The 27,951-nt window shown below is 46.1% G+C and overlaps 2 protein-coding genes across 4 annotated transcripts in view; one reads left to right on the top strand and one right to left on the bottom strand.

The window, feature by feature from the left end:
* The window catches only part of PACRGL (parkin coregulated like), a 29,611-nt gene extending 24,185 nt beyond the window's left edge, over positions 1-5,426 (top strand). For both annotated transcript variants that reach the window (XM_067530295.1, XM_067530294.1), the window contains one exon: positions 3,317-5,426. In XM_067530295.1, the coding sequence (XP_067386396.1) occupies positions 3,317-3,373 (57 nt within the window). In that variant the 3' untranslated portion in view covers positions 3,374-5,426. The remainder of the gene's footprint in view (positions 1-3,316) is intronic.
* A 216-nt stretch (positions 5,427-5,642) lies between these two features.
* Positions 5,643-27,951, bottom strand: part of KCNIP4 (potassium voltage-gated channel interacting protein 4) — a 730,028-nt gene continuing 707,719 nt past the window's right edge. For both annotated transcript variants that reach the window (XM_067530297.1, XM_067530296.1), the window contains exons 5-8: positions 11,248-11,355; positions 10,006-10,110; positions 9,607-9,669; positions 5,643-5,780 (exon numbers count right to left, since the gene is read on the bottom strand). In XM_067530297.1, coding sequence (XP_067386398.1) covers positions 5,733-5,780; positions 9,607-9,669; positions 10,006-10,110; positions 11,248-11,355 — 324 coding nt within the window. In that variant the 3' untranslated portion in view covers positions 5,643-5,732. The remainder of the gene's footprint in view (positions 5,781-9,606; positions 9,670-10,005; positions 10,111-11,247; positions 11,356-27,951) is intronic.

Raw genomic sequence — 27,951 nt, 5'->3', positions numbered from 1 at the left:
ACTTGGGGGTGGGGGCTGATAAAGCAGTAGGCGGTGGAGTGTTTCGAAGGCGCTGCAGTGGGAGTCTGACCTGCTGCTGTTCTTCCTGAAGCTCTACCAGATGCCTCAGCATGTCGGACTGATCCCTCATAATATGCAACATCTCTTGTTGCATATCGCGCTCCTGCGCAGATCTTCTGTGTTCCATGTCCGTGTCTAGTTTTTCAGACAAGGACATCCTCCAGGCTCTGAGCTCTGTGTCAGTAGCCGGAGAGGCATTCATTAGTTTGCTGAACATGCCATCCCGTGTTTTTGGGGTTTTTTTTTCCCCCCTCTTCCTAAACTGGGAAAGTCTTTCAGCTAGAGTTCAGCAAGGGGGGCTGAAGGCCAAGGTGGCTACTGTAAGATAAGCAAAGCACAAAGTTGCCATTGTTAACTGATGTTACAATGGAAAAGGCACTCCCCTTCATGTTCACAAGGCTCAGCCAGACCCGCATTCTATTCTGTACATCTTGTAAGGGTTGGACTGGCGTTACAGACATGATAAGCAAGGGGCCCTTGGAGAGAGGCTTCATTAGCACTAAAATCCACAATCCATACTTGTGCACGGAGAGGGATCACCAGGCTCCCCTGTAACATGCCAAAGACCAGTTTGAGAGGAGGTAGACAGAACAGATTAGAGGACACAGCGGATGAATTGTAGCGGCAGAAAACATGGGGCAACCAGTGTCATGACCCATAATGCCCATTGCAACAGTATTAGAACTAGGAATAGTCTTGGGGAGGCACCCAGGGACCCCATCCATGGCAGAGGAATAAAACAGAGTGACTGTATTGGTTGGATACTTTAAACTTCCCTAGGCAACCATGTGTGATGAGGGTAATGCAGGTGGAAAGGAAAGATTTGCTGCAAGCATTGAGGTACAGCCCTGGCCCTTGTTCTGCGATGATGCCTGCTCATTTAATAACAGAGTGGCGGAGAAAAGTATCCTACCATGGCAGAAAAAATAAGGCTGACCTCCCCAGAAACCTTCTGCAAAGGTTAACAGATTACCTACATGAAAGTTTCCTTGTGCTATCCATAGAGGATTCTCGGTGCATACCTGAGCACATAAATAGTCTGTTCTGGGAGTAATCCTCCATGGACGTTTGCCATCACCCAGTAAGACCCTCCCCTCAAACTCCTTTTAAGAAGCTGGACTGGGGACATAACCGCAAAAAAAGATTTGCCACACAAACTCACCAAATGTGCCTTCCCCTGCATCTCGATCAGTCCCACTGTCTTGTGTGTGGCTGGACTGCTCTGGGGTAACAAACAGGTCCTGGCTCGTTGGCTGCCCCGCTCTTCTGCACCCTGTTTGCCTCATCCTCATCCACAGAGTCCTCCTTATTCGTCCTGGACTAGGATTCTTTGGAGGTACCACTGCTGCGTGGGGGCACATTGGTGGGGTCCCTGCTGAGAATTGCATGCAGCGCCTCATAAAAGCAGCATGTTTTGGGTAAGGAGCCAGAACGGATGTTGGCTTCCCTAGTTTTCTGATAAGCCTGCCTCATCTCTTTGATCGTAACAGGGCACTTCTGCGCATCTCTCTCTTGTGCCCCCTCTCCAACATGCCACGATATAGCTTCTCATTTAAATTTCTTTTGCTGGCTTGGAGAAGAGCCAAAACAGACTCTTTGCCCCATGAGCTCCAAGACCTCTGGTTGACTCCAAGCTAGAGCACATTTGGGCCATGCAAGCGCCATGAGCAGTTCTGCTACAATGCTGTCTAAACCTGAAATTGAAATTCAAAATTTCCCACGACTTGAGGGGAGGAGCTATTTCCTGTTTACGTGGCCACAGAGCGTGAATGTCCAGAGCAGTCACAATGGGGCATTATGAGATGCCTCCTGGAGGCCAATGGCGTTGATTTACATTGCACTCTGCCTACATTAACGCGAATTCAACCCATGGACTTCGGATTAAGCACTATGCCACTTGCAGAGGTGTTTTATTAGGTTGACGTTTACTGCGGTTTAAATGGACGGAACTTACGATGCATACTTTGGGGGGGTTGACATAAGCGGCGTTACGTCGACCTCCAGCGCCAATGTAGACTAGCCCTGAGTCTCATTCAGAGGACTCCATTGAGACGTAAGTGCCTTTCCGCATGGATACTTTTGCAAGATAACTGTCTAAAACATTAAATTGTTTCTGCTAGGAGGTATGTGCATACTTACTTTTTGGTGAGATGGAACATTCACTGGTCTTTTCCTCCCTAGGCACCTGTATAACACTATAGTTTTATTTCCAGGGCTTGAAATTTTTAAGGAAAAAAGTTTACCTACTGCAGTGACATTTACTGTTTTTTAAATACTGGCTCTGTTAATCTAAAGTATTTTAATGGTCAACAGTAAGCAGCAGTTAGCCCCAAGTTCCAGCTGTATTAAGAAGTTCCGTCTGTATTAACTTTTTTCTAACGCAATAAGAAAATAATTACTAAGAAATAGATTTTTATAAACAAAATTTTAGTCAGAGAGATTTTATATAGTTGATACATTTTTTTTAATATATTCTATGTTCTGCTTTCCACGTTTTCCTTTTCATTCCTTTGTCCTGTTTTCTATCCTCACTTCCTGTCCCCTTTCTTTATGAGAAATTCTCTTTTTCTCAACCAGTAATTCACCTTTCTTTAAGTTCTCTCTCACCCCCTTTGTTTTTCAATTAGCTCCTATCAAGGATTAATTCTGCCTATGTCAAATACACAGCTTCCATTGGTTTGTAAAAAAGGCGTTTGAGTTGGGCACTTGATTTTCTTTTATCCCCCCCTTTCTGTCCCCATCCCCACCCAATACACTTCCCTTCTTGGGTACTCACTTCAAATATTGAAGAGGAAAATAATGCTGCCCTGTAAAGGGTATTGTTTGGAAACAATTTTTCCAGTGGGACACTTGTATGTTTCTTGTGTGTCTGCAAGCCCTCTTTATAAAAAAAAAAAAAAAAAAAAAAAAGATTTGTTAGCGCTAGAGCACCAAAACTTTGGCGGTAGTTAAAAGATAACCTACAAGACAGTGGTGCATAGAGCCTACCCTCCTATAGGTCTCACATCTATTTTATTCGTTCTTTGCATGTTTTTAGGTTATTTGTCGCTGCTGTTTTTCCTGTGAGAGGGATTTGCTCTCTCTCAAAATATTTAATGCTTTTGTCTTCAGTCCTCGTCTTTTGATCGTTTACTTCAGTTTGTTTAGATATGTAGAATTTTCAGGTAATGTTGTAACTCAGCTACTGCTGCAGTTGCCTTCAGAACTAAGTGCTTCATACTGTGTTAAATTTCATTTTTATCATTTTTATCAACAGGAGAGCATAGCTATCATCAAATCTAAAATTCCAACTTATTGTTCCATCTCCTCTTGAACGAGAGAATCATAGTCATTTACACTGTATGCTGGGGTTGTGAGAGTCAGAAGCTGCTTGTGGATGCAGTTGAAATTTCCTTACGGTACAATTTATTCTAGTAAAACTAACCACAAACATTCTGTACTCTGGCTTTGGAGAAAAAAAGATGTGAAATTAAGTGTGTGCGCCCTTAACATCTTGTGAAAAGGTGTAATTATGGCAAACAGTTGTATCATTTTTTGTTATTATATGTCTATTTGTGTAGCCAGTCTTATGTTTACACAGTTACAGTCAATAACTGGTTATCTATCATTCATTGTTTCGGCTGTAAACAAAGTAAATGTAGATTCATTTTTGCTGTATATTCTTATTTCCTCTAGTAATTCTGCCAAACTTACTGTGTTTATCAAATGTTATATAAAAGATAGAATTTGATTGTAATTATTACTTAAGCAGTAACTAACTCACTGATAAAGTGCATATACATATTTATTTTTATATTGGTAAAATTTGCAATGGTTTTTTTCCTATGATAGTGTTTGAGTTTTCTGTTACAGAAAAAATGATTTAAAACTAGTTGGACAGTGTGTCTCTAGTAGTGCAAATCGTATAAACAAAAATCAGGTGTTGATGTTGGAATACTGTTTTTCATATTCCATCCCAGTAACTATTTTGAAAATTGTCATATGTGGAACTTAAATCTTAGCACAGTACTGAATTAACAGTTTAATTCAGGATATATGTATTTAAATAGTAAATCCATTTTGTTAAAGAAGTGCCTGTAGTTTAGTGTTTTTCCAAAAAACAAAACATTCTGGTTGTTTTTCTTTCTTACATTTTATTTTTATAGATATAACTTTTATTTATTTTTTTTTTTTTTACAAAATGTGCACATTTAGTATACGCAAACACACTACAGCAAATTTCAGGTGTACATGTATTGTACTACTCTTACTCCTACACTGGTGCTAACAGAGCAGCCTTCAACATTCCATCTCTACACCAGAATAGATACCTGATTTATTTTTGCAAAATAATGTTTGCAGCATTCTTTCTACACCAGTAGCCCCTTCACATCTTTTGTGCAGAAAAGATTGGCATAGCTGCAGTAGCATTTCACTCATTTTAAAGTATTGGCCTGGAATCATTGAAAACAATACTAATAATGTAATTTTTGTTTCTTAATTGTGATGGGGGAAAGACAATGCATTTTTCTGTGGTGCACTTATGGTCTGTGGACTTACGTTTCTCTAGGTCCAGAATTAAAGTAGTTCTTACTTCAATAAAATTAATGTTTCTCAAAAATGTAATAGTATTACTGCTTATAAATGAGATTGGTGTAAGCTAAAGTGTCTGCTTCTTTTCCACTCTCTCTTCATAGTAAACAGACCACTGAAACAGATATTAGACTGTCTAGATATTACTGCATTCTGAGCATTGAAGTGAGATGGAAGTGTCAAAAGACCATTATCTCCTTTTCCTCATTTAAAACCAGTAACACACGTATTTCTGGAAATAATGGTAGAATCCAGTCTGATTTTCTTTACAAAGAACTTTGAACTCAAAACCTCTTCAGGTCCTTAATTTTGAGTAGAAAACTTTACTGATAGTCCAACCAGAATTATACATATGATATATAGGAGTTTAGGTACTCGTTTCATGAAAAATTCATAAATGCATATTTAAGGATGATAAGTTTAATACCTACCATTGGTACATGTCCATATGAGTCATTACATTTTTTATTTATAAAAAATGTCTTCCTCTTATATAAATTAGCTGGGCTTCAATAAAAGAGGAAAGAAAGCCAAATAAATGTGGATGTTGTTGCAGGAAGACATGTATTGCTCATTAACTGTAGCAATTTTTACTTGAAATATTGTGCAAAAAGGAGGATTACACCATACAAATGTGAAAGAGAAATATAGGGTGATGTCTCTGTATAAATTAAACAGAGGCTAAGACACATTTTAAGGATTTTTAAGACACTTAAAATGCTGGGGCTGAATCCAATACAAACGAGTATTAAAAACCACTATTTTTGATCTTCTCGTGTTAAAGCCTCTTTTATCTAGAGGTTGGAATGGTAATATAGCTGTATGAAGGCAGATGCTATGCTATTTTGGGGAGTTGTGGTGTTAAACCTGATATGTTTAGAATATCCCATTTACTACATAAAGGACAAATTATTATATCCTAACCAATGGGAAATCATTTTTGGGCAGAAGGCTTTATAATAATTTTTTTTTATTTGCATAATACATGTCTCAGTGTAAAGCTGAGCAATCCTACTTATGGTAAATGTGGCAAATCCAGCTTTAAGTAATGTTGCAGAATAGTTCACATTTGTCCATTAATTGCAGAGTAAACCACATTGTTAAATCACATTTTCAAAGAGCTGCATGGAACGCATTATGTTTTCATCCTGTAAGAAGAAAAAAATATATGTCAGATTATTTTAAATGTCGAGCACAGAAGTTTATAGGGGAAAAAGTTGGATGGAAGTCCCATTTTTTGTTTGGTATCTTTTTCTAAATTCAGTGCCAGTTTCAGTATAAAAATGTACTGCACATCTCTCCACTAAATAAAGAGTAGAAAGACTCTCATAAGAAAAGCTATCTCCTAGATAAGGGTAGCTCCTGTTCTGAAATATGAAATGAACAAGTGAATCTGTTCTTAGTCTTCCTATTCCATCAACAATGAGATGCTTTGTACTTGAACCATACCGGTCAACAGTGGCTGTTTGAGCGAATAACAATCAAGTATCTTATTAGACAATTGATATTGCTACCATTAGTGATTAAAGCTAGTATAGGTTTTTAGGCTAATGCTATTAAATCTACTCATGCTCTTGGGCTCCGTTTACCCTCTGTGTAAGACTGCAGACTCTGATATGCTGGAATTGTAATCAATCAATGCTATTGACTTTGGAAGCCACATGGTGGGGTTTTTTTTAAGCTCTAGTGTGATAATTACATTTGTTTCTTCTGTATACAATTATCCAACTAATAACTAGCTCTCTAACTACTTAAAAATCTAACATATGATTTTTAAAATCACAACAGAGTATTACCATTTTTAAGTATAGCAAATACAATTACGGTGCCAACTCCTAAATTACAGAAAAGTATCAGAAAAACTGCATTTCACACTGTATGCATATAATTAACGTGAATCTTGGTAGTATGGGCCAATCTATACACACACTCTCTCACACACAAAAAAACCATTTATAAATAAAACAAGGACCTAAAATTGGCATTGACAGTTGAGGGCTGATTTTTGATTCTGCTATTCGGAAATAATTGCATTTCACGAATCCTCTATGGGAAATGAAGTTACAGAGAATAATTTTGCAGACGAGAATTTCTCTCACTTTTGGTTCATTTATGTATTGTTTTCTCTCTAAAACTGATGAATAAAAGAAATAATAGAAACCTATTGCAAGAAATGGAGTGAGCACCGGGAAGTTCCATTGTATTGGTAATAAAGGTAGATTCTATTAAATTAAGTCTGGCTACAGTACAGAAGCTAGACGTTGTTATATATGGTTGAAAATAAAAAAGGATTTTTTGCCAATAGTGATTAGATGCTTGATGTGTCATCTTCCATGTTGCCACTTGTAATTTTTATTGTTGGCCTAAACAAAGTGTCCATATCTAACCCAACTATCCATCTAATTAAGCTCTCTTAAATGATCTAAAGCTCATCAAATATGGGTTCTTAAGAAAGTCAGGGGAAGAAAAAAACACTGAGAATATCTGCTGATAGTTTTGAAAAGCCGAGTTCCAAGCATTGATGCCTGACACACCCTAACAGGCACAGTAATATGTAGGAGATGAGTCCCAAATTATTGGGTCCCAAAGCATGTAGGTATTTAAAGATTGTCACTCATGCTATGAATTGGACATGGACTATAACTATCCATTGCCAACATATCTGATTACTCAGAAACAGTAAAGGCTATAACAGCCTTCTGAAGCTATGAATCATTCTGGAAAAAGACCACATTGTATCCCTTACTGCACAGTCTTCCTCCATTCCTATAGATGAATTACCCTACCCATTAGCAGTATTGCCATCTTGTCCAGACTCAGTCTGTAATTTTACACCAAACCTTATCCAAACCTCAGTTAGGCCCTGAGGAAGTAGCTGAATTGGGGTTTGATGAAATGAAGACAGATGAATGCCATCTGCATACTGGTGATCTGTCTGCTTAAGTCACCTCCCAGACATTGAAGAAGGAGTGACAAGATAAAATCCTATAGCACCGTACATCAGATCTCTCCAGGAAAGAAAACATACTCAGCACCAGTGCAATCTTAGAAAGAAAGAAGTGGATCTACTTCAGAGAGTACCATTGATTTCTTGGTCAATTCTATCCAAATTTGTCAGCCACCGTGAGAAGTGCTATTGAGAATGGTACATCATTGGCAAGGCCTCTCATTATCTCCTTTCCTTTGATCCAACAGGATTTCCCCATGGAATACTTGCAGATGCAAGTAAAAAACTGACAGTCCATACCATCTTTTATATTTCCTGTGAAGCTTTCTGGATACATACTATTGTTCATGAATAAACATACTTTTCCTAGTCTTGCTTACCTATATCTGTATGCTCAACTCTTGTGTGTTGGCGCCCTTTTCTCATGTTGTTGGTGATCCCTCGGTGGTCGAGGATGATCTCTTTCATGGGTTTTCTTTTACATGAGTCCTTTGGTGACTGAGGAGTCTGATCTTTGAGCCACAGATTCGATAGCAGACGTTGCAGGTGGTGTTGAAATACAGGGTTGGGCCATGATTGCTGCATGACAGTTGTCCTTTCTTTTCTGGCATCGATGTTTTCTTTTACAACATAGACATTGCCTCTCTCAGCGAGACAAGGCATGTTTGTGCCACGATTGCTGCATGACAGTTGTTTGTCCTTTCTTTTCTGGCATCAATGTTTTCTTTTACAACAGTGACATCACCTCTCTCAGTGAGACAAGATGTGCAGATGAAGGCCACTTGAGGGAAGAGGGTGGCGCCTTCACTTTCTTATGGAAAGGGAAACCAGCAAGCGACAGGTGAATACACGGTGTTGACTTTGCAATCAAGGACCTTCTAGTCAACCATGTGACTGAGCTCCCCATCGGCATCAATGAGTGCTTTGACCTTCTGCATCCAATTGGTCAATAAGTCATTTGCCACCATCATCAGATGCCGAAAAATAGAATGAATCCTTCTACAGTGACCTTGACAGAATTCTGTCATCCATTCCAAAAAAAGACAAGATAATCGCCTTAGGGGACTTTAACACAAGAGTTGTTTGAGACTCTAACATATGGAGTGGCATCGTTGGGAACGAAGGAGTGAGCAAGACCAATTCCAATGGCATCCTTCTACTCAGCAAAGGCACAGAGCATGGCCATGTGATCACAAACACGATCTTCAGACAAAGCAACCTTCTTTCATACACCAAAAGGACAATACTCATGGCTGATTATCCTAATCTCCTTTCCCCTATCCAAGGCAATCCAAATGGAGCTGGTATGTCAACTGAAAGCTACTATATTTTTACTTTACTTACTTGACAGTTCTTTTATGAAAAAAATCAATCTGCAAGATCTAGTCAATTGTTGCTAGCCTTTTTCCCAGTTTGGATGTCAACACTTGATCTAACGTAGTTATGACACCCTCTGTATGTACTATGCTCCTCTACTATCTTGTAACCCTGAACAATGTACAAATAATAAGTAGCTTTAATTTTTATTAAATTTTTCATAATAATTGCAGAGCTTATTTTTATAAGGCTATCTTGGCTAACTGTAGACACGTTGTTAAATAATATCACATTCAATTATCCTTCAGTGAATAAATGTGAATTCTGACAGATTGTGGCTATGAATAGATAATTAGCCGTCAGAAGACAGAAATAAATATTCACTATTAAAAAAAAACAATTTATTATCTACCCACTCAGTGTAGTTTTGCATAGGAAGAAAGGATATAAATACTAGTAAATTCACCTAGTAGAATAGGTGAATATTAGTTTTTGAAGAACTATCACCTCTATGAACACAAATATTGTATATGTTTGCATATGTACCTTAGTGTTTTGTGAAACAGTTTGCCAGATGCTTTTTTTATAATGGTGCCTTGGGAAATGTTGTTCCAGGTGTAGTGTAAGCTACATTTTCACACCCAAAGCCCCTGTGACAACCATTTAGCCAGCTGATAGGAGTAACTAAATATCTCACATTTATCACTTACTTTTTGGCAGCTTTCAATGAATTCATCTATGGTAACTACCCCATCTTTATTCTTGTCCATTTTCTGTCCAGAAAGAATAAGAACATTTGCTTAATTATATTAAAATCCTGCTTAAAAAGCAGTCCTTTTTTGTTTATTATGTATTTCAGAGTTTTATTGCGGGTTGGTGGTCAGCTAGGTCAGGCTATCATTTTGCTAGTCACTGTATGTAAATTATGCTCCCTGACTCAGAGAGCTTATGGTCAAAGTGTAAACATCACAGATCAGACAAACAACCAGGGTGGGATGGGGCCATACTGAAGACAGGGTAACAAAAATAATAGGATATGCAAAATTGTTTGCCAATTAGAACATGGGATTTTTCTTGTAGACTATCCTTTTTTGTTGTTTTTGTCCTACCTGGAAAAATGTTTCCACATGTTGTCTAGGGGCGTCCTCTTTGAGAACAGGATAAGTGCATTTTCCCATCATATCATATATAGCTTTCATAATATCGAGCATTTCCTGAAGAGAAAAACAAGTTATGTAAATGTTACTTAAGAACATGCTCAAAAGGTTCTGAGCATTTACTGTTCAGAAGAAATATTTAAGACTGTGCTACAATCAAATTATGATTGAACAACTTCAGGAGTGTAGTGCACATGGATCACTTTGAAATTTAAATTAGCCACTGCAGCTTCCATATGTTCTACAATAGAGAGAAATAGATAAAACATTTTACAAGTAACTGAAAACCCTTAACTAGATGCAGACTTATGCTTCTGAATTTAAATGCTTTGCTGTATCTAAAAGTCCAATGATATTGTGGAAAGGAAGCTCCTATGGCCCAGTAAATAGAAACAAACAGGAAAAAAAATTGTAGCAGAAGGTGATGTGGCAAATCGCCTCCTAGTGCATGAGTTTCCCCAGCTTTTGTAAGATGCTTTGAGATATGTGAATGAAATGTGCTCTATAAGTATGATTACAAATATGTAATTCATCTGCCAGTATGCCGAATAAGACACTTTGTTTTAAAAAAATCCCTTTGTAATCTTCTTGATATGTCTTGCTGAAACTGTTAGTACCAGTAACATTTACAGTATACACATTTAGGAGTCTGATCTTGCAAAAACTTCTGTACATGCTCACTTCACGTGAGTTGTCCCATTGACTTTGATGAGTGACGTTCAGCATGTGCCTAGTCGTTGCAGAATAAGGTCCTTTACGCAATAATTGTATTTTAATATGTTCTGTTTTAACAACAGAGTCTCAGGGACAGGTTTTTTTAAAGTGTTGAGGTCCACTTGCATTTCTGGGTACCCATTTTTACCCTACCTAGTTCTTGCAATCCTATTTGCAGATGTAGGTACTTAAAGGCATGCCCTCTGTGCCCCTGCCTTAAGAAATTTGGCTAGCTATGTCTGCTAATGACTAATAATAAAATATCTAAATTTGTGGCCAGTTCTTAACTATCCTTTAAAAAAAGGTTCTATAAAATGCATTCATTTTTACCATTTTAAAGTTGTTGGGAAGAAAATATGTGTCTAGTTATTCACTTCCAAACTCAGAATTTCGACAACAGTTTCTCTAAAGCCATCTTCCTTTGAAATGACACATACATGCTGTGGTTTCAGTTATTGTGCCTACAAAAGGAATTCTTACCTCTTTAGTTATGTATCCATCCTTATTTATATCATACAAATTAAAAGCCCAGTTGAGTTTTTCTTGTACTGTCCCTCGGAGTAAAATTGAGAGACCCATAATGAAATCCTAGAAAGAAAACAAAAGTCTAAGTTGTTTGAAGCTGAGCTATTTCTGTTTCAAAGACGCAACTTTCAAAGTTTGGACTCCAAAGTGATAAATTCAACACCAGAAGGGAAAGAAGCGTTGTTGTTTCTTCTTGGTTTGGTAATTAGTAGTAAAGACTGGTTTAAAAAGAAAAAAAAATTCTTCCAGACTTACTGCTAATTCATGGTGGATTGCTCTACTACTATAATACAAGTAACAATCAGTTTTGTAGCCTCCTTCTGTTAATGGGTTGAATGTACTGTAGTGTATGGCTTAACCTTATAAAATGCAGCATGTAATCAACTCCTTTTGAAATCAATGTGGGGAAAAAACATATTATTGCTGTGCAGAGGTCCAGAAGAAAGTATGTGGACTTCTTAAACCCTCAACTTAGGACTTAACTGGGACTCATATGATGACTTATTGTAGACTGCTACACGGGAGTGAATTTCCCCCACATGAGAACAATAACAAAGGTAATATTGTCCACTTTTCCATGTCTGCAGTGGTTTTCTTCAGAGGCTGGCTGCTCTATAAATTGGAGAGCAAACAAAAAAAGGCAATGCTGAGAAAATTGTTCTTTAGAAAACTTAACTTATTTCCACCTCTTCTATATGAAATACAGAGTTGATTGTAAATGGAAATATTGTAGAGATTCTACAGAAGTAAAACAAAACAAAAAAAAAGCTGAATTCATGTCTTTTATATTTCATGGTAGATAACTGACAGATCAACATGTAGTCAGCTTTTAAAGAATAAAATTAGTCAGGCTACATTACGTCCCTGTAGGCCAAGAAGTCTAATGATTAATACGCTTGTGTTACAAGAGTGCTAGAACTAGATTTGTGTTTCATAATTAATACTGTTTTATAGCAGCATGAACCTCATTCACATTTTAAAGGAGACTTGGAGAAAAAGTCAAACAAACTTACTTATTGTATCTTTTCCATATTTTTTATTATTTAATTGTCAAAGATATTGGTTAAAACAGGGGCATTATCTTTCCCAGTCCCTTGTCTCCTAGTTGCTCCTGACCTAATTTTGTGACATCACAGTCATTTCCATAGGGATCATAACCAAACAATGTTGTAAAGGCTCAAATTGAAATGGGAATATTTCCAACAGCAACCAAGTCCTACGGTAGCACCAACTCCATGGGCTGCAAAGGCTAAATAGTTCAGTACTGATATTGGCTAGGTTTACATGTTTAGTCAAGAAAGCAGAGTTGAAAAATGGAAAAAAGTCCAACATCTGAGGGAAAACTACCAATGAGCTTTCATCGAGGACAAAGAGGAGGCTGATGCATCATGGTTTTTGTTTTGTTTTGTTTTCTTCTGTAGGTCCGGCACAGTTACCCTTACAAGTATATAGTGAGGTCTGGATCATCTAAAGAGGCACAGCACCATTGAAATCCTGGCCTGTTTGACAATTTGGTTTAGTGTGTCCTATAGCTTTCTGACTTCCTTATAATTTCTGGTATTAATGCATCAGTACACTCACTCCATGATGCATCTTAAAGTTATGAATACGTGAATCCTTAAAAGCATTTTGCAGAACTTACTTATAGCTCCATGTTTTGAGAGTCACAGGGCCAAATTGCTACACGACTCTTTGAAAGCATACTGCCAAATATTAAAACATTATGATTCAGGGAATTCAGAACAGATTTCAGCGTATAATTTTAACAATGAATCTGTCTTGTCATTACCATTTCTCTTTTTTTAAAATCTTGATGTATCTTTTCCTGAACTCTTTTTAAAAGTTCTCTCTTAAGGCTATGTCTACACTGACAGTGGCAAATTTGCTGTCATCAGATCGATTTTTCCGGTTTGATTGAGTGGCAGTGAAGACACGCCCAATTGATCTGGAAGTCGATTCAATAAAATCACCTCCCAAAAAAGCATACCACTGCGTCTCTGAGTACACATTGGCACAATGTAGTGGAAACGGCGCGCAAAAGAGGATTTAGTAAGTCAATGTGAGTTATGCACATTTACGATACGCTTCCTCAGTGGCCAAGCAGAAGCAGGAATGATTACAGAACTAATTAGCCGTTTTGGGAGAGGTACAGAAATGTTCCTCTTGCTTTATCTTCCCATCTTAAAAAGTTAAGCATTCAAGGCTTCACTGCACATTTTGGAGCAACTCCTGCATGCAGTTGAGTGCACACTAAGCCTCACAGATGTTAAGAAGCCTCAGCTCTTAGGATGTGCTCCACATCTTGCAGGATCAGCACCTGACTTGGCCTCATATTTTCAGCTCTAATACCAGTGGGAATAGTAGACATTACTGTGAAAGGAAATTGCTTTTTGTTTGAATGTTCTCCTTTCCCTAAGGTGTAAGTCCATCACTGAAGAGCTAATAAGGACTAACTCTAATAAGTGACATGTTGAATAAGAATCCCCATGCTGAGTTTTTTGCTATGTATATGCTTTAATTTCAGACAGACTTATTAACAACACAGCAATCAAATTCTATGGGGATGGAAAAGCTGATTCAAAGATTGTCTTTTCCATTAAAAAAAGTTACATTTAATACTGTACATTTCTAGCTTGATCGTGCTGACCTTCACTGTGTATATTATTTATTAATGTAGTTTTCTGTCTAAAAACTTACAAATGTAAGGATACCTATTCAAAACTCTGGGTGCCCTGGAGGTACATTTGAAAACATATTATATGAGTTGCAAAATATGTCATCCAAAACAGCAGCATTTCTTCTTCCTGACCTTCCACCCATCATTTGTTCAATCCAGTTTAAAATTACTTCCTATCATTTGTATTTATTTTTAAATTCTCCATGTGTGTCATTGAAGGGGCCAAGTTATGAGCATTGGCTCCTGAAATTCATTATTTGGCCACATACAAGTGAAATACAGGCACCATTGTAGCTCATCTGTGCCCTGGAGAAACTATTTTGGTAAGAAGAAAATCTCTCTCTCTTTCTCCCTACCTCCTTGGGTTTTTCATTAGTGCCCATTGCCATATTATCTAAGACTGGCACCATACTAAGATTATCAGCAAAGGTGCCAACTGTGACTGGTCTTTGTGAGGTGGACCACTGTGCACTGTGAAATGGATGAAAGCAAACTCAATGATTTCATATAGGACACCAAACTAATCCCTTTTGTGTAATGGTTCTCAACCTGTGGCCCGCAGGTGGTGTGCGGCCCAATCAGCCCATGTAACATCCTACATATAGTATTGGATCCGGCCCACACAGCACACATATGCGGCCCACAATGGTAAATAGATTAAGAACCACTTTGTGTATAATCCACAGACAGACCCTTGGAGCCAGTTCTGCAGCTGTTCATGCACGTTACTGTTTTGTAGAGAATGGTTTTTTTTATTAGTATTAAAATGTGCCAATGTTGCATTTGGCCCAGCACAAGACACAAAGGAAGACATGATTAGGCATTTTACTTCTGAGTTCTCCTAATCTTGAGTTTTGTGTTGATAGTCTATTAAGGTTGTTACTTAATGTATTAGTTCTCCACAGGGAATAACTGAGAACTAAAGCAATCAGAGATAATTAATCATCCTTGGAAAAACAAATAAAAGTTATTACCTATAGATCACAACCAAAGGCTTTAAATAGATTTTTATCAGAAGTTAGATGTAAGCAGGTAGGGCTAGATCCACAAAGGAATTTAGGCGTTGCAACACCTAGACCATATAGCGGCAAAGCTGTATTGCTGCAGCTGCTGTAAGGTGTCCCATGTAGCCATTCTATACCAGCAGGAGAGCACTCTCCCACTGGCATAATTGAACCATCCCCAAAGAGCAGTGGTAACTATGTCTGAAGAAGAGCATCTCCCGCCAACATACGGCTGTCCATACCAGCACTTTTGTCCCCAACTCCGGTGCGCAGCCCGACACGCAGACGACACCGGTCGAGATCCCCGGCATGCAGTCCATGCCACCTTCAGGCACCGGCTGCTTCAGCACCAGCTGCCCCACCACCGACTCCTACGCAGCCAATCTTGGCACCAACTGCCGCGGCACCGACTGCTTCGGCACCGCGGAGCCGATCACTTTCGCGGTCGGCATCACGGTGACATCGGCGGCCAGCCCAATGCCTCCACCTCTGAGTCAGCCGGACCAGGGCCGCCCCTCTGATGAGGATTCGGACCCCAAGGAGGGTCCCTCTATGGGGTCCCTCCCGCAGTCCTCCTCCTCATCCCCGGACAATGCGGCTGCCAGGGACCACAGGGCTCCTCTCTATGATTTCTGGGGTCACCAGGACCTTCTTAAAAGGGTGGCGAGCAACCTCAATCTGGAGCTCACAGAGATGTCCAAGGAGGAGGACAAGAGTCGCCCTGACAGTGCATGAGTCATGAAATTAGCCAAGGCCCTCTGGCAGGCCCCCATCCTCGGTGGCCGCCACCTCCAAGGGCGCTGAGCGCAAATACTATGTCCCCAAAGAGGGGGTTGACTTTTTATATACCCACCATTGACTTTGGTGGTCAATGTCGCTAACCAGCGGGATCGGCAGGGCGGCCAGGGCAACACCCCTAAACACAAGGACAGCAAAAGATTAGGTCTCTTTGGCCGCAAAGTTTATTCTACTGCAGCCCTGCAGCTGAGGATCGCAAACCACCAGGAACCTCAGCTTGTGGTTCTCGCTGCAGAGGTTTGCTCCGGTGTTGCCCCCAGACCAGGGTGCAGACTTCGCCACTGTCACCCAGGAGGGCGTTGCAGTGGCGGCAGCGGCCTTGCAGACTGCCGTAATGTGGCATACTCCGCCAGCAGGGCCATGGCTTCGGCCAGCATCATGCGCCGCTGCTTCTGCCTTCAGGCATCGGGGCTGTCCCAAGAGGTCCAGCAAGCCATTCAAGACCTACCATTCGATGGCGCTGGCCTCTTCTCCGACAAGACAGATGAAAAGCTCCATGCCCTGAAGGACTCCCAGGCTACACTGAGGTCCCTAGGGCTCTATACCCTTCAGGCTTCGAGATGCCAGTCTCGGCCTCAGGCCCAGAGGCAGCCTCAACACTCACCCAGCCCAGGAGAGGTCAAGCCCGGTACCGGGCACCCAATCGCCACGACCGCCCGGGGTCCTCGGCGGGGTCCAAGCAAGGCCCAGGCAAGGGCCAGAGTAATAATAAACGTCAGTTTTGATGGTGCACACGAGGGTGGCACTACTCCTTTCCCCCTGGATCTTTCCCGGCCCTTCGCACACAGGCTTCGGCCGTATTTAGTCCTCCGGGGCTATACCCTGCAACTTACGGCCTTCCCCCCGGACTCTCCGCCTACCCCGTCCCTCTTCAGGGACTCCTCTCACGAGCAATTCCTCATACAGGAGGTCAACCCCCCTCCTCCTGCTCAGGGCTGTGGAAGAGGTTCCTCCACAGGAAAGGGAAGGGGATTTTCTATCTTCGAGTGATTGCTCATATGCATTCCAATTAGGGGTGTGCGCACCCCGTGCACAGATTCCCGGAACCTTTTTCCTTAGCACACCCGCAGGGCCGGGTACGGCGCCCCCTGGAGTGCCGCGCTCATGTCGCGGTATATAGGGCACTGCCGGCCCCGTGGGTCCCCAGTTCCTTCTTTCCGCCTCTGACGGTTGCTGGAACTTCTGCCCCTTGCTATTGCAAGCAGCAGTCCTTAGCTTATCGTTCTTGGTCAACAACCATTACTGTTAATTTAGTTTTCTTTTTGTTATTCAAAAAAGTCAATTGGTGACTGTGTTAACTTGTTAAGTGCCCTTAAGGGCTCCTGCAGAGTCATGCCTGGCTCCACAGGCTTGAAGAGTTGTACTCTTTGCTCTAAGCAATTTCCAGTGAGTGACCCTCACGATCGCTGCCTTCGTTGCCTCGCGGAGCAGCACCGAAAAGACAAGTGCCGAATCTGTAAGTCATTTAAGCCTCGCACCCAAAAAGAACGGGATGCGAGACTGAAGGCTTTACTTATGGAGTCCGCGCTGCACCCGGCCTCCGAGCCGGCGAGATCCCCGGCACCGAGCGTCTCTTCGGTGCAGAGTGCGTCTCCGGCACCGGCAGCGGCACCGAAATCCTCGGTGCCGACTAAGAAGAAGAAGCGGTCGGAGATCCCTTCGACGGACTCCTCCCTGCGACCACCTAAGCAGGGAGCTGTCCAGTAGATACCCCAGCCACGTGCCGTGGAGGCTCCTCCGGCACCGGTGTCTTCTCGTAGGGAGCCTCCCCCGACTCATGCGAGTGGGGGAGTGCCTCTACAAGGGCCGTCGACGCCGGAGGCATTCGCCGCGGCAAGGGCCCTCATGGCCTTGCCTACGCCTCCGTCCCCCCCTCGGCCGAGGGACCTGCGTCTCGGGGCAAACCCGCGCTGGGTGGCCCCGTTGGGTGGAGGAAACACCGTTCCCGATCCTCGCCCAGACGGTCAAGGAGGGTGGAGAGCTGCTCCCCTCCGAGCTCTGCCTCTCAGTCATCGAGCGCCTCAGCACCGCGGCACCGGGGGCGGTCAAGAGGCCGCAAGAGCCGACGCAGAAGCTCCAGCGCTGGCTCTGGCACCGATCGCAGCTCGGGCTCGAGCACCCCGGCGCGGGAAACATCTCGGCACCACACCGGCTCGCCTACTGCCAGCCCCGGTCACCATCACAGACTGACGGCACCGGGCAATGAGGTTCTGCTGAGCACCCTTGCTACGGCACAGGACACTGCATTGTCAGCATCAGCACCACCTCCACCTGTTACGGCACCGGCAGCCTCCCTAACGGGAAGAGCACCAATGCCTCTGGTGCCCCTAAGCGCTCCGGCACCGCCATACCCGGTACCGCCATACCCCACGTCGTCGGTACCGATGTTACCGGCACCGACGCACTCTGTGATGACAACCTCGGTACCGTCACAACAGGCACCGATGACTTTGGTACCGACGCACTCAGCACCGGTGGGACCGGCACCGACGCTGATGACACCGGCACCGACCCTCTCGGCACCGATGAGACTGGCACCGATTCCCTCGGCTCCAACGATACTGGCGTACTCTACGCTCAATCCTGGCACAGTACCGACCGGCACGGCGACAGCGGGAAAGCCGCGTTCCTGCTCAGAGTCCCCGGCACATAGCTGCAGACATCGCCGTTCGCACTCCAGAGGTGGCAAGCGGCGTTACAAGAGGTCGTGCCATAGACATAGGAGATCCAGCTCCTCTAGCTGGTCTTCTTCTAGACGGCGCCACAGGCGTAGACACGTCTCGACCTCTTCTTCCTCACGAAGCTGCTCCCCGCCTAAAGGCCGTAAGAGGCGGTCCGCGGGCTCTGGCCACCGTGACAGACATGGGGAGGCCTTTCAGTACCCAATTCTGGGCTGGGCCCAAGGCCCTTGGCAAGGGCCATACTGGGGTCCATGGGGCTCCCATCCATGGGGCCCCACCAGGGGGTGGAGTCGCTCCATTCGGGGGTGATTCAGCCTCCACCACCCCCAATTCAACCAGCTCCGCACGTGCCCTCAGAAGCGGAATCTGACCCCGAGGAGGGCCCCTCTACAGGGCCTACTCCCTTATCCTCCTCGTCGTCTCCTGACGAAGGGACCTCGAGGGATCATAAGTCGCCCCTTTTTGATTTTCGGGCGCATCAAGACCTCCTTAAGAGGGTAGCCAATAATCTGGGTCTAACCCTTAAGGAAATGTCCGAGGAGGACGACCCCCTCTTTGGGCCTTCAGGGTCATCTGGGCCTTCTCGAGTGGCCCTTCCAGTTCATGACAGAGTCATGAAAATAGTTAGGGCGGTTTGGCAGACGCCCTCTTCTGTTCCCCCTACATCTAAGGGAATGGAGAGGAAATACTATGTCCCCAAGGAAAACTTTGAGTTCCTTTATAACCACCCTGCCCTGGGAACTCTAGTAGTGGATGCGGCCAACCAAAGGGACCGCCAGGGGGGTCAGGGAAGTACTCCCAAAGACAAGGAGGGAAAAAAATTAGACCTCTTTGGCCGCAGGGTTTACTCCACTGCCGCCTTACAATTGAGGGTAGCCAAACACCAGGCGCTTCTGGGTAAATACAACCAGAACTTGTGGGCCTCCCTGCACCGCTTAGTTGCAGCGCTTTCCCCGGATCAAGCTGCAGACCACGCCACTGTGGCTCAGGAGGGAGAAGTTGTGGCCGAAGCAGCCTTACAGTCGGCTAGTGATGCCGCAGACACTGCAGGCAGGGCGATGGCTTCGGCCATCGTCATGCGCCGCTGCTCATGGTTGCAGGCTTCTGGGCTGTCTACTGAGGTCCAGCAAGCGATTCAGGACCTGCCATTTGAGGGGTCAGGCCTCTTTTCTGAGAGGACCGATGACAGGTTGCATGCCCTAAAGGATTCTAGGGCCACCCTTAGGTCCCTGGGACTCTACACCCCCCAGACATCGGGACGTCAGTCTCAACCTCAACGCCGCCCGCCCCCCCCGCCCAGGCCACCTCCTAGGGCCCCCCAACCCAGGCGGGGTCGGGAGCGGTTTAGAGGGCCCAATCGCCGGGACCGGCAGGGCTCTTCGGCACAGGCGCAGCAGGATGGCAAGCCTGGATCCGGAAACGGTAATAAACGCTTTTGACAGCAGTTTTGAGGTTGGCACTCTTCCTTTTACCCTGGAAGTTAGCCGACCCTTTGAAAACAGGCTTCGGCCATACTATCACGCCTGGGAGACAATTACTATGGACCGCTGGGTTCTGGGGGTGGTCCTTAACGGATATGCCCTTCAGCTCACAGCCTTTCCCCCGAATTCTCCTCCTGCCACATCCCCCTTAAGGGTCCCAGCTCACAAACACCTGCTTGTGCAAGAGGTTCACTCCCTTTTGCGACTAGGCGCTATAAAGGAAGTTCCGCAAGGAGAAAGGGGAAGGGGTTTTTACTCCAGGTATTTCCTGGTCCCCAAGGCCAAGGGAGGTCTGAGACCTATACTGCACCTCCGTCGCCTGAATAGGTTTATTAGACTAATTAAATTTCGTATGATCTCCTTGGCTTCTATAATCCCTGCCTTAGATCCCGGGGATTGGTATGCTGCCCTGGATTTGAAGGATGCGTACTTTCACATCTCCATTTTGCAAGGACACAGGACAGGAGATTCAGGATCAGGGGAGATCATTATCAATTTACGGCTCTCCCATTTGGCCTGTCTTCGGCTCCTAGGGTTTTTACCAAATGTATGGCGGTGGTGGCGGCTCACCTCCGCCGCAATGGGGTACAGATTTTTCCCCTACCTGGATGACTGGCTCATCAAGGGCAGATCCAGAACCCATGTCCAGAACAGCCTTGAGCTGACTTGCGCCACATGCACCAGACTGGGGTTGCTCATTAATGAGCAGAAGTCCACTCTTACCCCGGTGCAGCGCATAGATTTCATAGGAGCCACCCTAGACGCTAAATGCGCAAGAGCTTTCCTTCCACAGCCCCGATTTCAGGCGATGGGTTCCATTATTGTGGACCTTTGCAGGTCCCCCACGACAACAGCCAGGCATTGCCTACAGCTGTTGGGGCATATGGCAGCTTCCACGTACGTGGTTAAGCTGGCACATCTCAAGTTAAGACCTCTACAGGCTTGGTTGGCTTCGGTCTATGCCCCTTCTAGACATTTACTGACCAAGGTGGTCACGATTCCCCCACAGGTGCTGTCCTCCCTCGAATGGTGGAGGACTCCGAGGGAGGTGCTCAAGGGAGTCCCGTTCACAGACCTGACTCCGTCAGTGGTTCTTATCACGGACGCCTCGGATGTGGGATGGGGAGCCCACATCAGCAGAGACCTATGTACCCAAGGGTTGTGGTCTCCGGCGGAGAGAGCCCTGCATATCAACGTTCAAGAGCTCAGAGCGGTCCGGCTGGCCTGCAAGACCTTCCTCAGATTCCTGAGGGGCAAGGTGGTGCAGGTCCTCACAGACAACACCGCAGCCATGTTCTACATGAACAGGCAGGGGGGGGCGCGTTCCTCGGCCCTGTGCCAGGAAGCTACACGTCTATGGGACTTTGCAGTGAGACACGACTTTCATTTAGTTGCCTCTCACCTCCCTGGGAGCAGGAACGACGAGGCAGATCGCCTCAGCAGATAGTTCTCACCCCGACACGAATGGTCATTGCATCCGGAGGTAGCGGCTTCAATCTTCCGAGAGTGGGGCACTCCCCAACTGGACCTGTTCGCGTCATCTTTGAACAGGAAGTGCCCGAGATACTGCTCGCTTCGAGGTCGCGAGCCGGGCTCCTTCTCCGACACTTTCCTAATACAGTGGGTGGGGGGTCTGATGTACGCATTTCCCCCCATTCCGCTCCCCCCTCAAGTCCTGCTCAAAATCAAGAGGGACAGAGCCAATATCATTCTGGTTGCCCCAGCGTGGCCGAGGCAGTACTGGTACAGTACCCTGATCGACCGCTCCATCGCTACTCCGATCACGCTTCCCAGGCGATACGACCTGCTTTCCCAGGACCAGGGGCGCTTGTTGCACCCGGACCTGGACCCCTCCACCTGATGGCCTGGAGACTCTCTGGCTGACGGAGGGAGAAAGGGCCTGCTCCTTGCAGGTCCAACACATTCTGCTGGGTAGCAGGAAACCCTCCACACAGTTTACATACCGGGCAAAGTGGAGGCACTTTATTAGTTGGGAAGAGGACAAGGGTATCTCCCCAGACAGCTCGCCCATACAGGTGGTCCTGGAATACCTTCTACACCTTAAAACTCAGGGCCTAGCCCTGGCCTCCCTAAAGGTACACCTGATGGCCATCTCGGCCTTCCATCGGCAGATGGAGGGGCGTTCCTTTTTTTCCCACCCCATGTCTGTCAGATTCCTTAAAGGGGTTGAAAGGGTGTTTCCACAGGTTCGAGACCCCATCCCTCCCTGGGATTTAAACCTGGTCCTTTCCATGTTAACAGGATCCCCCTTCGAGCCCATGGCCACATGCTCCCTACTGGTCCTTTCTTGGAAGGTATCCTTCCTGGTGGCCATCACTTCGGCCAGAAGGGTCTCCGAAATAAGGGCATTGACATCGGAGCCCCCATACACTGTCTTCTATAAAGATAAGGTCAGGCTGCGACCCCACCCGGCCTTCCTGCCCAAGGTAGTGTCCCAATTCCACTATAATCAGGACATCTTCCTCCCTGTGTTTTCCCCTAAACCGCATGGGTCAGCAAATGAGCGCAGGTGGCACTCTCTGGATGTCAGACGGGTCCTGGCACACTACTTGGAGAGAACCAGGCCCTTCCGAAAATCCACGCAATTATTTGTAGCGGTAGCAGACCGTATGAAGGGCTCTCCCGTCTCCACCCAGCGAATCTCATCATGGATTGTAGCCTGTATTAAGACATGTTACAAACGGGCAGGAGTGCCCCTGCCCGGCCCTGTGAAGGGGCATTCGACCAGAGCCCAAGCCTCTTCAGCAGCCTTCCTAGAGAGCATGCCTCTGCAAGACATCTGCAGAGCAGCGACCTGGTCATCGGTACATACCTTTACGACCCACTACGCCATTGTTGAACAGGCAAGGGAGGATGCAGCAGTCGGCAGAGCCGTGCTGACTAGAGCTGCTCGCCAGTGACTCCTACCCGCCGCCGAGAGTATGACTACTTAATCACCCAACTGGAATGCATATGAGCAATCACTCGAAGATAGAAAACAGGGTTACTTACCAGTAACTGTTGTTCTTCGAGATGTGTTGCTCATATCCATTCCAAACCCACCCTCCGTCCCCGCTGCCGGAGTTGGCAGAAAGAAGGGACTGGGGACCCACGGGGCCGGCAGTGCCCTATATACCGCGACATGAGCGCGGCACTCCAGGGGGCGCCGCACCCGGCCCTGCGGGTGTGCTAAGGAAAAAGGTTCTGGGAATCTGTGCACGGGGCGCACACACACCTAATTGGAATGGATATGAGCAACACATCTCGAAGAACAACAGTTACTGGTAAGTAACCCTGTTTTATTCACGGTACTTCCTAATCCCCAAGGCCAAGGGGGGCCTGAGGCCAATACTAGACCTCCGCCATCTGAACAAGTTTATCAGACGCCTCAGGTTCCGTATGGTTTCCCTAGCCTCCATCATTCCCGCTCTAGATCCAGGGGACTGGTATGCAGCCCTCGACCTCAAGGATGCTTATTTTCACATTTCTATCCTCCCCAGTCACAGAAGGTTCCTCAGATTTATGGTAGCTGGCTGCCACTACCAGTTCTCGGCCCTCGCCTTTGGCCTCTCGTCTGCCCCCAGGGTCTTTACAAAATGCATGGCGGTCGTGGCGGCCCACCTGCACCACAGAAGGGTCCAGATCTTCCCGTACTGGACGACTGACTGATCCGGGGCAGGTCCAGGCGCATGTGAGGAACAGCCTAGCACTCACCTGCGCGACATGCACCAGACTGGGGCTGCTCATCAACGAGCAGAAGTCCACGCTCACCCCGGTGCAGCCTTCCTCCCACAGCCTCGCTTCGAGGTGGTGGCTGCCAATCTCCACAGGTCCCCCACGACGACAGCCAGGCACTGCCTCCAGCTGTTGGGACACATGGCAGCCTGTACGTATGTGGTGAGGCTGGCTCGCCTCAAACTCAGGCCTCTCCAGGCACGGCTGACCTCGGTGTATGTGCCAGCCAGGCACTCCTTAAACAGAGTAGTCACAGTTCCCACGCAGATACTGACTTCTCTGGTCTGGGGGACGAACCCGGGGGAAGTTCTGAGGGGTGTCCCCTTCAGAGACCTGGCTCCATCAGTAACCCTAATTACGAATGCCTCCTACGTGGGATGGGGGACCCACATCAGCAGCGATCTGAGCACCCAAGGGCTCTGGTCAACAGACAAGAGGTGTCTTCATATCCATGTCAGGGAGCTCAGAGCAGTCCGCTTAGCCTGCAAGGTCTTCCTCAGATTCCTGAGGGTCAGAATGGCGGACAACACGGCGGCCATGTTCTATATGAACAGGCAGGGGGGAGCGCGCTCCTCGGCTCTTTGCCAAGAGGCCATTCATCTTTGGGACTTTGCGGTGAGGCATGACTTCCACATATCTGCCTCTCACCTCCTGGTGTCAGGAACGACGAGGCGGATCGCATCAGCAGGTCGTTCTTACTCCGCCACGACTGGTCACTGCACCCGGAGGTGGTGACTTCCATTTTTCACAAGTGGGGCATTCCCCAACTGGACCTGTTCGCATTGTCCTGGAACAGGAAGTGCCCGAGGGTCTGCTCACTCCGAGGTCGCGAGCTGGGCTCCCTCTCCAACGCGTTCCTTCTAGTCTGGATGGGGACCCTCATGTATGCATTTCCCCCCATTTTGCTGCTGCCCAAAGTCCTCTTGAAAATCAAGATGGACAGGGTGGACATCATACTGATCGCCCCAGCTTGGCCGAGACAGCACTGGTACAGCATGCTGCTCGACCTGTCCATCGCCATGCCGCTCCCACTCCCGAGGCGCTACGACCTGCTCTCACAGGACCAGGGTCGCCTGCTGCACCCAGACCTGGACTCCCTCCACCTGACGGCATGGAGACTCTTTGGCTAACGGAAGGAGAGAGAGCCTGCTCCATACAGGTCCAGCAGGTTCTGCTGGGCAGCAGGAAACCTTCCACTCAGGTGGTGTACCAGGCCAAGTGGAAGCATTTTACCATACAGGCGATTTTGGACTATCTCCTCCATTTGAAGCTCCAAGGTCTAGCACTGGCCTCCCTGAAGGTGCACTGGTGGCCATCTCGGCCTTCCACCAGCCGATGGAAGGGCGGTCTCTATTCTCCCACCCCCATGTCAGTCAGGTTCCTTAAAGGGGTGGAGAAGCTATACCCGCAGGTCCACGATCCAGTGCCTCCCTGGGATCTGAACCTGGTCCTCGCCATGTTGACAGGACCCCCCTTTGAGCCCATGGCTACATGCCCGCTGCTTGTCCTCTCCTGGAAGGTAGCCTTCCTGGTGGCCATTACGTTGGCTAGGAGGGTGTCCGAGATAAGAGCATTGACCTCGGAGCCCCCCCTACACAGTTTTCTATAAAGATAAGGTCCGACTGAGACCCCACCCAGCGTTCCTGCCTAAGGTGGTGTCCCAGTTTCACTATAACCAGGATATCTTTGTCCCCGTGTTCTTTCCTAAACCACACGGTTCGGAGAAGGAGAGGAGATGGCACTCACTGGACGTCAGACGAGCCTTGGCCTTCAACATCGAGAGGACCAGGCCGTTCCGGAAGTCATTGCAACTGTTCGTGGCAGTGGCGGACCGAGTGAAAGGCTCACCCATCTCCACCCAGCACATCTCCACCTGGATCACCGCCTGCATCAGGACCTGCTACGAGCGGGCGAAGGTGCCGCTCCCAGGAGCTGTAACAGCGCACTCAACCAGAGCCCAGGCCTCATCCACGGCCTTCCTGGAACGAGTGCCCCTGCAGGACATCTGCAGAGCAGCGACCTGGTCGTCGGTCCACACCTTCATGTCCCACTACGCCATCATGCAGCAGGTGAGAGAGGACGTGGGCTTCGGCAGGGCCGTGCTGGCGAGAGCGGCTCAACGCTGATTCCTACCCACCTCCAAGGTATGGCTATTTAATCACCTATATGAGCAATCACTCGAAGAGAGAAAACAGGGTTACTTACCAGTAACTGTTGTTCTTTGAGATGTGTTGCTCATATCCATTCCAAACCCACCCTCCGTCCCCGCTGTCGGAGTCGGCAGAAAGAAGGGACTGAGGGCCTGCAGGGTCGGTGGCGCGCTATGTACCGTGGCATGAGCACGGTACTCCAGGGGGCACCTGAGCCGACCCTACGGGGCTTGCTAAGGGGAAAAAAGTTCCAGGAATCTGTGCACAGGGTGCGCACACACCTATATTGGAATGGATATGAGCAACACATCTCGAAGAACAGTTACTGGTAAGTAACCCTGTTTTTTTGTTGATGGGCATGTGCAAAGCTTCTTAAATCCTGCTGGTGCCCTACAGCTATTAAGAGGGTTGGAGTCCCAGTCCAAGCCAGAGACCTGGAGGGCCCGAACTGGGATTCTCAAACTGTGTATCCCCACTTATCTCATCAGTGGGGCCTGATCACAGAGGCATTCTCAAAGCTCACCTAGAAGCACAGATATGGTGTGTGACTGTGTACACCCAGAATACTTAATAGCCAAGTAGTTAGTGCAATAGGCTTGGAAGACTTAGGTTTAAATCCCCATTCTTTCTGATCTGGAGCAGGAACTTGAACTCAGGTCTTTCACCTCCCAGTGAATGCCCTAACCACCAGGCTATTCTGGGATGGGTGTCTCTCAATCTCTCCTGTTGGGGCTGTTCCAATTTGTATTAATAATTAAATACTCTCTGTGCGAGTGAGATTAGCATATTATCCTGTGACACCCAGGTTCCAGTCTCTGCTCCAATAAATATTTTTTTATTTATATAAATTGGAACAGCTTCAACAAGAGATATTAAAAGCTATTTGCTGGGGTGGGTATGTAGGAGGTAGTATATCTCGATTCAAGTCTCTGTTCTACATTAGGCAGCATAGGGATTTGAACCTGGATGAGTGTTGTAACCACTGTGGGATACTGGGGCAGGAGGAGCACCTCCTCCAGTTGTGTTTTCTGCAGGGCCCCATCTGGGAGGCAACCTCTGAGCACTCCAAGCAAATTGGGCTCCACAGGTTAGATAGTTGGGGGGAACGCAGTTAGTGAGTCCCACCTGGGCTTAGGCGTGAGGTGCTGAGATGCTCTTTGGTGGTTGTGCACATATCCTGCAGCAGAAATTCAGATACCCAGGGGACTTTACCATTGGAAACTTAGGTGCCTAGGGTGAATGATGGCAAAGCCTAAATGTTGGACTCAGGCACCTAATTCCCCCTTGTGAATCTAGGCCAAACAGACTAATCTCAATGAAGCAGACAGGGTAGCAACCAATGTTTCTTGCACCTTTTATGAGCCCTACACTCATTTAAAGCTTTGGGTTTTTCAAGGTTTTTTTCCCCCAAATAACTCTACTTCCTCCTTCTGGGCAGAGCTGCAGAAATCCAAACAGAAAGAATTTTAAATGTTTACCACATGCACACTTTTGCTGGACACTTCATACTAGTTTATTTACAGATGCATTGTTCAGGAGATGAAGGCAGGCACACGCTGCTGTTGCTAGACTCGATTTGAGACTTCAGGAAAGGGAGTATATAGCTTGATGCCTCTCCTTTAGGAGCTAAGCTATGGCTGTGAGGCAAACCCACAGCCAGACCAAGGCTGCTCATTCAGCTATGACTCAGACATTTAGGGTCCTAATGCAGCATAAAATTATGCTTGTGCTTAATTTCAAGCATGCAAGTAATCCCACTGAGTTCAAAGTGACAATCCACAGGTTTAAAATTAAACATCTGCATAAATGTTTGTGGACTGGAGCTCAAATGGGGTATAATACATAGTTATGCCATCTCCTCACTGCTACTGCTGGTTGAAAAATGAAGTGAAAATGCCTAGACAAAGTTGGAGCATATGACTGCTTCCTCCCATCCCCGCAATTCCAGCAAATCCATGATCTTTATTATGCTCCTACAATTTAGGTAGGTACAGGGGAACATAGCAGACAGGAAATGTTATTCTTACTTGTAAATTGCACTTCTGGCTTTTCATATACCTGTACAGACAGCCTAATTACATAAAAGAGCTACAGTGTTTTGTCCTTGATATGATGAGGTTATAGATAGTAGCT

Source organism: Emydura macquarii, unplaced genomic scaffold, assembly GCF_026122565.2.
Source record: "Emydura macquarii macquarii isolate MOO-44397 ecotype Brisbane River unplaced genomic scaffold, CSIRO-AGI_Emac_v2 contig_3062, whole genome shotgun sequence".
In the NCBI taxonomy this organism is placed as follows: Eukaryota; Metazoa; Chordata; order Testudines; family Chelidae; genus Emydura; species Emydura macquarii.
The sequence above is the reverse complement of the archived record's forward strand: the minus strand, read 5'-3'. Positions and strand labels throughout refer to the sequence as shown.